The 10,762-nt window shown below is 49.1% G+C and overlaps 1 protein-coding gene across 1 annotated transcript; it reads left to right on the top strand.

Moving 5' to 3' along the window:
* The first annotated feature begins 5 nt into the window (after positions 1-5).
* Positions 6-1,878, top strand: DFJ58DRAFT_214303 (uncharacterized protein). The gene is made up of 2 exons (XM_041379281.1): positions 6-306; positions 369-1,878. Exon 2 carries the CDS (start codon positions 448-450, stop codon positions 1,657-1,659), a length of 1,212 nt encoding a protein of 403 aa, XP_041246823.1. The 5' UTR covers positions 6-306; positions 369-447; the 3' UTR covers positions 1,660-1,878.
* Positions 1,879-10,762: the final 8,884 nt, after the last annotated feature.

The following is a 10,762-nucleotide window of genomic DNA, read 5'->3' as shown; positions in this document are numbered from 1 at the left end:
AGAATGTCACATTTCTGGCCTTTATCGTCCTCTAGATCTCAGAGCCGGAAGTTTAACGCCCATAGTTCTGGGCTCGCAAAATGAATATCATTGCCTCCATGATACGATCGAACGTACCAGTGGCCTATTCTCATAAACACAATTCTCAATCTTGTCAAACGGTGGGCTGCTAAGTGGGAACACCACAGGGCATTTCAAAAACATCTGCAAGTTCAGATAAACACTATTTTTACTGCATCTGACCGGAGGATTGTGACCGCAGACATAAACAATATATCCTGTTACCTATCCAAGCCTGGAGTCAAGGTACGTACCAGAAGACCTCCTCGCCTCAACAATTATACAGTCCCTCTTCTCATGAAATCCAGCGTTCCTCCATATCATCCCCAGCTAAACGACCGCCGGCCTTCGTCTCGGCCAGTGGAGCGTCCAACGCAGAGGCAACCGATGAACCAGCCCGATGGCCCCCACGACCAGCAATGCGGCTGTATACACCCAGCACTCACCACTGCACTCGGCCAGCTATTGGGGCCACATGGAGTGTATGTCCAGCCCACCATCAATTCCCGGACGGTCGCCCAATATTCCGTGACCTCATTCCTGACCACCCCACCCTCTACCGATACCATTCAGGCGTCAAGCACCTTCCCACCCCAGGACATACACATGATTCACACACATGCGTCATATTCCGTGCAGCCCATTCCCGAGCTCATCAGCAATAAGGATGGGAACTGGACACTCACATTAAATGTCCCTATCCCAGAAGATAAGGTCCACCCAACACTCACATCATTCTCGTATACGGTTAAATATAGCACAGCAAATGATCACTGGGCTTCTGTTGTTCAATCCAATATTCTACTTGCCACAGCTGATTCAGAGGTAATCCCGGATGGGATCAGCACGAATTCGAATACCCACGGCAGCTACCGCGGTGGGATAACTGTCGTGCCTCGGACTCGTGAGGGCGCTGACACCGTGTGTCTTTCATCCGTACTGGCCATCAAGAAGAACGACCTGCAGGGCCAGTGGAACCACTTCGTGGATCACCAACAGATCATTCTTGATGTCCGCATTGTCCAGAGGAGCCACTTGTACCTGCAGTTCCACGTCTCAGAGTATCCTACCTCGGTCATACTACGCTCTCTTTCAGTGGATGTCTCTGCCACTTGGCTTAATGACCAGGAAGGAGGGCGTCTGCTTCGTGAACTTCATGAATGTGAGATGCAGGCCGATGACGCGGAAGCACAGGCAGCTGCCGAGGAACGAGCCAGGAAGGTGGCAGAAACTCAGCAGGCAACTGATGAGCTGGCCGAAGAAGAAGCCAAGGAGAGGCAGCGTGAAGCCGAGAGGCAGTCGGTAGTAGATGAAAGGGCGAGAAAGGAGGCAGAAGCTGAAGCCAATAAAGCGAGCTCGGAAAGACGAGCGGCGGAACTTGCCATAGTGGAGGCAGGGAAGCGTTCCCGAGAAGAAGCTGAACGTGGGCTTCATACAGGAGAGGAGGGTGTCACGGATGCCAATGTGCAGGCGGGGATCAAGAGTACACTCAATCGTCTTGCAGAGGACCGAAAATGTAGTGCGGGATATAATTGGTTTCCAGAAGCGCATGGTTCCGGTGCGGAGCAGGCAGTCATTTCATTTCTTGGGAGGAATTGAATGCGGCTTGAAGCCAAGCCATTCACCTCTACATCGCAGCAATTGCCCGAGTTGTCGACGGTGCCCTGATTTTCACTTCCTTGTCATGTACTCTTGACAGTCTGTTATGCTCCGGGACCTTAGGCAGCCTTCATTAATATTTGAGCGTTCGGTCGGAAAAGGTTACATACGCAGTATCGGTTATACATTTCTCTTGCTCGCAACCACAATTCCATATGATTGAGTGGCGTGCCACTTTCAATTCGAAGTCGTTCGCGACTCTGACTCTGACATGTTACGATGCACAGAGCCTCTGGCACATCAACTGGACTTAAATCTTTTCATACTGCCGTCCAGTCAATAATCGCATCACATAGTTCTAACAATACAACGGTTAAGCATGTGGATACGATGAGCAGCATTCCAGTTATACAACCTATGAAACATCGCCAGAGAGAGACCAGACCCTTGCTTATAGCAATGACCTTTTCGATAGGTCACATGATATATCTTGAGGGTTTACTCCAGTACGTTAGCTGATATTTGGTTCTGGGAGTCCATCAGGCACCTCGTGGAGATAAACGGATAGGACACAATTTGGTGCTAGGCAGGTCCGGGCAATACAGATCCGATGTCATCGTACGAGTGGGCGCACACCGGTAAGATGCGCTGGTCCGACGGTCACCCGGCGCATGTGACATTGAAGTGATAAGATATCACTGGGCGCGTACTTGGCGGCCTTTTTGATCTTGTGGCGAAGCAGGGTGCGCTACAAAGGGTAATCAAAGACAAGGTTGGTAGAAGAAATATTTAGTTGCAAAAATGGCCGTGGTGCAGAATCGCATCAGCCACATCGAGTGGGTTCACTGTGCACAGAATAGAGGAGCTATTGGTATATGTCAGGTGATTAGAAAGAGGGGGTAGTGACGACTGACGGAAGAAGCGCAACAATATCAACGCCGTAGCAGCGGTAGTAATTACGGAGGAAACAATAACCGCGGATAAGCGCCTACGTGAGTTGCTTATAGGCCGAAATACACTACTCACACCACACAATATCCACGACGTACCTAAATTCACAAAGTATGCCCCTCGTCCATCTCAAATGCTACTGACCGTCGATCTCTGTGCCTAGGTCAATGCAACATGTCAGGGGTGCCTGATGCAGCAAGAGATGCGTATCCCAATTTGAAAAGACAACCGGCGCCGACAATACGAGAGCAACCAACCCCAATGCGCACCATGCAAGGGCACACGGAATCAGTGCAAGCATCCGCATTCTTCAAAGACGGCCGACGGGTCGTCACTGGTTCAATGGATGGCACCCTGCGAATATGGGATGTGCAAAATGGAACATTGGTAGGAGGGCCATTCGAGGGACACAGGGATGGAGTGCAAGCAGTGGCCATATCGCCAGACGAGACGCGAATTGTGAGCGGTGGACGTGATAACATAATCATCATCTGGGACGTCGAGAACTTGAGCAACCAGATGGTAATCAAGTCGTCACTGATACAACATAGAAGTTGGGTTTTATCGGTTTGCTTCTCCCCCGACGGAAAGAGAGTCGCTAGCGGGTCAGAAGATAAAACAATTGTTGTATGGGATACAGAGACTGGCGCTGTCCTCGAAACACTCAAGGGTCATCGTAATTCGGTGTTCAGTGTCGCGTTCAGTCCAGATGGGCTAAAATTAGCCACTGGATCAGCTGACCGTACCATCCGGGTTTGGCGCTCCAATAGCGCCGAAATTCTTCTCGAAATCTACGCTCACCAAGATTTGGTTCGAAGCGTTGTCTGGTCAGCTGACGGCCAGCAACTCGTCTCCACATCATATGACAAAACAGTCAAGTTCTGGGACTCATCGACTGGGTATTTGCAGATCGGTCAACCTTGTATCGGTCATGATGCTTGGGTCCTCTCACTCGCCATCTCATCTGATGGCTCCTTCATTGCCACTGCCTCGGACGACACGACTGTGCGGCTGTGGAACACAAAGACACACCAGCACATAGCAAAGGCGCTCGTGCACACCACGGGGGTTAACTGTGTTGCAATTTCTCCCAATGGAGAACTGCTTGTCAGTGGAGATGTTCAAGGGAAGGTTTGGCTCTGGTCTATCAAGGACGTACTCGAGCAACATCCTGCAGAGGATCACGGCAGTTTGAGCAATCATCCCTCGGAAAGTGACGAAGCGTCTGGCAGTGACGACAATCACTCATTACTTGACGTGAGCTTTTCACTTTCGATGTGTCTATTTATCACGGAATCTGAGCTTCCTTCATGTAGATCCTCGCTATAGACACAGCGGTCCGCGATGCGTTCATTCCCGGGGATCTGGATACCGCTAAAGAGCTGCTGACCCAAAAAATCAGCAAAGGTGACAACAGCCACGACATCTATGCCAATCGCTCACTTTTAAGGGCGCGACATTTTGAGTGGGACGATGCACTTCAAGACGCAGCCAAGGTCGGATGCCCTGCCTATCATGATACTGTTGAACACAGATTGACTGAACTTGTTGGCATAGTCCATTGCCATCCAGCCCTCATTATTGGGCTACATTTCCAAGGGCATCGCCCTCTGCGGCAAAGACCAACTCTGCGATGCCATGGAAGCTTTTGATCTCTCTTCCGTATTTTTGAATCATGATCCGATTGCCATCGATCTTGTACTATTGATCAAGGTACTCTCGTCATCATTCGCTGACATCTTTCTCTAACGATGCCATCTCTTTCTAGGCCGTTGCACTTTTTAATGCTAATTGTCACGATGAGGCAATGCGACGACTTAAGGACCTCTCCACCGCTTATCAGCACTCACATACACGCTCGCGCAGCATCGTTAACGTAAGCTTTATGCTAGACCTCACGAGTCTTCTCATGCTGAAATACACTCTTCAGATGTATCTACGTGCGCTGCTTGCATTAGCTGCTTTTAAGGATGGGCGGTACAGGGAAGCCTCGGACCTACTCAACGATAGTATTCTAAGTATAGCCGACTGGTTCTCTCGCAGAACACTTTTTGAACCCGAATTGAAGCTATTCGCGGTGGTGCGTCACCATAACGTCGCAGAGCAAACTTCCACTGATTGATGATGTACTGGACAGCTCTTCGGCTGGGACTTGGATTCATTGTGGCAAACTGTCAACCAAAGACGGTGCGACGTATTCCTCCGTGTCGATCGAGTGATCGAAGCCGCCGAATCTCACCAATACATGATGCGGATGATTGATGAGGATGCGAAAAACAGGTGCCTCGAATGGTCCACTGGTGAGTGCTGGAGATCTTAGATGACTTGGGCATGAGACTTACTGTGCGGTGGATTAGCCTTCGAGAAAAACTGTACTGCACGCTGTGTTACAAAGGCAGACGAGGCTATTGGTAGGGGAAATTTTGAGATGGCTATCGGATTATATTCGGCAGCGCTCGTGCTGGACCCCTCATGCGAGTCCCTCCTTGTGCTCCGCAGTAAGGCCTATGTAGGCCAAAATCTCTATGTGAAGGCCCTTCAAGATGCAGAAAAGGTGTAAATGATATCTACCATTTATGTAGCAACTATTCTAATACCGATTTACAGGCCATTGAACTCAACCCTTCGTCGTATCTTGGGTACGAAGTGAAGCATGGAGTGCTTCATCGAGCCGAACGCTATGATGAAGCAATTGAGGTCTTCAGCATCATGCTCTCTAAGTTGGATGACACACACAACCGAGGTAAGCCTCAAGGAACTTGCGCACCGACTTGAATACGATTAACCTTATGTTTCCAGAACTGCGCCAGCAGTATGTCGATCCATCCGAAGTACTTCGCGCTATTCAAGAAGCCATTGATGCCAAGCTGCAAAATTCCCCACCTCGTTTACTCAACACCTCCACTGGTCATTTATACAACCGAGAGGGACAAATCAATGCCTTCATGGAAACCACAGAGTACAGGAAGATCTTGTCATCATCGATGACGTATGCGCCCCTCCAAACGGGGCCCATCAAAGAAGAGGTCGAGAAATACTTCAGTTGGGCCATGTTATCACATAGGTGGGGGAGCAAGGAGCTACTGCTGCACGACGTTCAGGGCAGAAGCGTATACCACTTGGATCCAGTCGGAGGAACTGTGAAGTTGCAGAAGTTCTGCGAAGTCGCTCGTAATGCCGGGTATTGCTGGGCGTGGAGCGATACCTGTTGCATCGACCAGAATAACAATGTTGAGCTCACACGATCGGTCAACTCCATGTTTGTCTGGTATCGCAATTCAGCTCTTACAATAGTCCACTTGTCAGATGTCCTGCCTTCGTCGAAGCCTGACGCACTCGCAGCCTGCGCTTGGAACACGCGAGGATGGACTGTTCAGGAATTCCTCGCTCCCAAAATCATTCTCTTCTACCAACAAGATTGGACCCTCTACCTTAATGACCGCTCTCCCAACCACAAGAAGTCTGGCACTATCATGCAGGAACTGGCAGATTCAACAGGTATAAATACTCAGTCCCTCATCACTTTCGAACCGGGAATGAGGGGCGCGCGAGAGAAACTCCGATGGTCATCGAGCCGTGTTACCACATTGCAGGAAGATATCGCCTATTCATTGTTTGGCATCTTCGGCATTCATTTACCTGTCATTTACGGCGAGAATAGACAAAATGCGCTTGGGCGGCTCTTACAGGAGATCATCGCTCGGTCGGGCGATATAACTGCCCTGGATTGGGTCGGAAAATCATCCGACTTCAATAGCTGTCTCCCGGCTGACATTACGTCGTACAAAGCTCCACCGTGCACGCCGCCACCTCTATCTGAAGACGAAATACAGACATCAATATCCACGCTGCGAGATACTGTGGCTGTAGACTCGGCTTCCAAACTGTATGCCCTCATCGACAACCTCAATCCCCCTCGTTTCGCGAATTCCAGACTGCAACTGCCTTGCATCGCCTTTCTTCTCACAGAAGTCAGATTGAAGCCTGATCAAGACCAGGGTAAATGTCGTATCTATAATGTCAAGGCAGACGGACTCCAAGACCTGCAAATCACAACGGAAGACAGGTTGACTCAATTTTCGCCTGGATGGCCTGCACGGCAGACATTCTTCCTCGTCCGTTCGTGGAATCGTTATGATCTCGACCCTGAAGACGAGGACGATTTGCCCGAGCCTTCATCTCCTTCGGATGATCTACCTCTCTGGCCCCCTAGAGACCATGAGGCGACTAATTCGGAGTTTCACCGAGCGTTGAGATTCATCGTTCACCTTGGACAGCCTTTTAGCGCACTTTTGTTGGCGCAGCAGCGTGGTGGCGTGTATAAGAGAATTGCTTCGGACCGCAATATCACTGCGCAGGTGAAGGACAGGGTTGTTATTGATAACATGATGAACGTCAGAACGCTAGAGATATTGTAGCTGTCTGCATCTCGAAGAAAGGATATACCTGACACGTTTTTATTCATACCTTGACAGCACCTGCGTGGAACAATTCATCTAGGCATTTTGTATCGTATCGCATGCTGACTTGCAACAGGAAGGCGGATTACCACAATTGCGCAACCGAACTGAAGTCGGATGGCGAGCTCAGGTTGTTGGGCATACGTAAAAGGTAACTTTTCCTCCATGGTCTCGGGAAATCGTTGCTACTGTGGTAGTGCGTAGGCTGCTGCCGACGCGTGGCTCGGTGACAGCCGGTGACACGGGGGTAAGCGCGGTCAATGTTCAATCCCGACCTTTTCAGCGCTGACCTGTCATCTCTTTCAACCTTGTTCGCAAATCTCGCTCTCTTCTTGATACACCTGCCCCAGTCACCACCATAAATATTACTCACTTTTGCAAAATCGATCAGATATCCGTTTGCAACGCTGTTTCGAAGGAACATCGCTCCTTGCGATGACAGTGAAATATGCCATAGCTTGCGAAGTACGATTTTATTCCTGGCTCGGTGAGGGCGTCGTGATTGGAAGAGGAAAGGAGACCCCCCTGGTAAACATCAACGCGCTTATCCATGCTTACTGCTCGTACTTCACTCAGGTGCCACTCTGCTTACATTGAGCACGTCGATTTCATTCATTACCCCAGCGTTTTGTTTTGTACTGGACCTCGGAGGCAATGCTTCCTTATACCAATGCAAGTGATCCCAGCCTCAGTGGAAGTCACAGGTGGAAAAATATTTGTCAGTTAAAATCGGTGTCATGCTCATGATTAAATTGTCCTAGCGCGACATCAGGAAGAAGAAGATTAACCTTAAAATAAACTAACGCCCGCATTTATACCCCGCAACCGTATGTGCGATAAGAACACTCTAGGGTCAGACCGATCATACCCCATGTGTACATGAATCCTTCTCATCAGGCGAGTTACGTTCAACTTTTTCGGATATGATTACCTTCTTCTTGAGGACTATATAGCCACGTCTGTAACCACTCTGAGACGACACGCATACGTCCTCACTGAGCCTCATCCACAGTATGTCTTTGCCGTATGGTGTTTGTATGCCATCGTCCCTTACGACCTTTACCACTGCTTAGTACTAATCAGAACAGTGGAACATAGTTCCGTCTGGCGAGCGGATCGAAGGCGCAGGCACTTGGTAAGCTTACCAAACTCGCTGACCTACTCTGCTGATTATTTTTAATATGCAGTCGCGACATCGTTTGGCACAGCCAAAATTCTTTTATGGTACTTGGGCTAGGCCTCTGCGTTCTTTGTATTCTTGTCCGATAAGGCTCCAATGAGAAAAGCTCCGGAACTGCAATTTACCAGCAGATCTGTGGTAAGAACATCGATAATGACATAAGGTCTCCGCAATCATCGTATCTGTGATAAGAACGCTCCAAAGACATACATGGCGGCATTCGACTTGCTCACGTGGGTCTGGGCTTGAGGGTTACAATGGTGAGCACCTTCATTTCAGACAGCCGTCGAAGCTGCTTCTAAACATCCTCTTTCTCTATGGTATAGCTAATATTACAGTACATGAGTATGACATAGACAAGTAGAAGGACATACGGCACGCATACAGTCCTAAACCTTGCAAGTGGAATGTATATGACCACATTCAACGGATGGAACGCTGTTGACCGAAAGCCAAACGCAGCCGAACACTGGACGATAGCCTCGGATGGACTATCAATGCACGTCAGTATGCTCGTCCGGTGTTCGCATAATACGGGGCTCATAGCATGGTTTGCAGTATCAAGGATCCGAATTCCGGTGATGTGTCCAACTCGACGATTCTGCCCTTGCGAAAAATATCCTTCGCACGGCGTTGGTCGGGCCTATTCAGGACAAGCTCATGAAACTTGCTGTAGTGGCTGCTGATTGTTTTGGGCACTGCCAGTTTTGCGTCAGTCATGTTGGGAGCCTCAGGCCAGAAAGAGTTGCTCCAGCATTCAAATTGGGTGTCGCCACAACAGGAAGGAAGTAATTATATCAAAGCGGTTTTGAGAACTCGCACAGAGGATTGATCTGACCAGGATATAAGCATTCTGTGTGGCTTGATGCTCGGACGTCCTGTAGCGGAAGGACAAAAGGCATTCAACCTCACGACTGGCTGAGAGATCCTGTTTTGAGTGAGAAATCTACACCTGCCCTAAGAAAAATCCTATCCCTAGACAGTCCTTTGTAGACGAAGGAAGTTAGTCGTTGGAGTGAGGGACCCCTACGCGAGGGGCCGTAGCTTAGTCAGCCACTGACTACAGTCTCCTTCGGGCTTTCAAGTTATCGTAGTGTAGTGCTCTTTCACCATTTCTTGCTTTGCTCGCGACACGCAGGCACACAGTTACGGATACACCGCTCCATCGTTCCTTCTAATGATCATCAATCCAATCTTGGGCGTCTGAAACAGGCGAATTCGTCTGTTTTTTGTCCATTGTTCCATTTGCTGTTACCTAACGGAAGGTTCTCCTGCTTAGACCGACATGGGTTAACTACGACCATCACATGGCATATTTTTGAGTTCCGTCGGGGACGTAGTGAAGCATACGGGCAGATTCATGACATAGCGAACGTGCCTCCAATGGTGATGTTCTAATTTCTAGTGTAGCGTTGAATTTGTTTCATTCTTATTGGTTTCGCTCATCACTTCCAAAAATTTGCACATGCGTGGATTCTCACAACTTGCTACGTTTTTATCCGTGAGCACCTTCGCAGTTATTTCGAATGGGGTGTGCCGTACAGCATCCAGAACGGCTCACCTAAGATTTTTTTTTTAGCTTTGCGCAGTTCATTTTGATCTCTGCTCGAAATGGCCTTTCGTGAGAATCCCGTTCTCCAAATACCACAGCACGTGCGTTTCATGTCTTTTATAGTTGCTGAACCATCCAACCTACCGGGCAGCAGCCTGAGCTATTAGTATAACTAGTCCACAGCCTTTGACCCAGTCATGACACGTCTTTGCACGACCAAACGCGACACGCTGTCCTGAAATACATACACGTCCAGGCTAGCCTGGGATATCTGTTATGCCCTACAAGTCCGGGGATCATCGATCAGTTATGGATGTTGATCCTGATGAGTTTTGTTTTTGTGACTCGCGGACCGCTGAAAGACACCTACTGCTTTAATGATCATCCAGGGACATCAGTGGCGCTTAGGCTTTTGATGCGGTTTTAGCTATGGTACTAGAGTATCTACAGCTGAGTATCACGACTGCGAGCTTTCGCAATTAGAGAGATCATGGGTCGTTCCGAAGTCCGGGTGAGGAATGCTAGGTTTATGGAGAATCCATCTAGTCTCCTGTAGGCAGATGAGAAGACAGTCATTTCTTCTATCGTCATCGATCGAGGACCTGCTTCTATTGGGAGACTAACCCATATGAGTATCGATCTCTACTTTCCGGATCCTCAAGAGTTGCATTCTCTCATACCACTGCAGAAGTTTAACAAGGCCTATACATATTAAGCGACTGACGATCCGCTCTAGACTATTACACAGCCTTTGCCCCGAATCATGACCTGGCATTGCGAACGGCGTCAATGATTGCGCAAATTCGCCTCAAGAGTGGCGCACGGGCGTAGTACGGCTTGGCAATCCTATCCGCATCACTCAACCGCAGCACGCCAAGGTGATGGGGTCGTGAGACATTTCATTGCACGCGTTAAGACCAAATCCAACGTGCTACCATCAAGCCCATCAATGCGCTCACG

Source organism: Suillus subalutaceus, assembly GCF_016647625.1.
Source record: "Suillus subalutaceus strain FC151 chromosome Unknown DFJ58scaffold_23, whole genome shotgun sequence".
Classification (NCBI taxonomy): domain Eukaryota; kingdom Fungi; phylum Basidiomycota; class Agaricomycetes; order Boletales; family Suillaceae; genus Suillus; species Suillus subalutaceus.
This window is presented reverse-complemented; position numbering and strand designations above follow the sequence as displayed.

Excerpts from the sequence above, each read along its gene's own strand:
- DFJ58DRAFT_214303 (XM_041379281.1), top strand. The coding sequence starts at position 448 with ATGAACCAGCCCGATGGCCCCCACGACCAGCAATGCGGCTGTATACAC.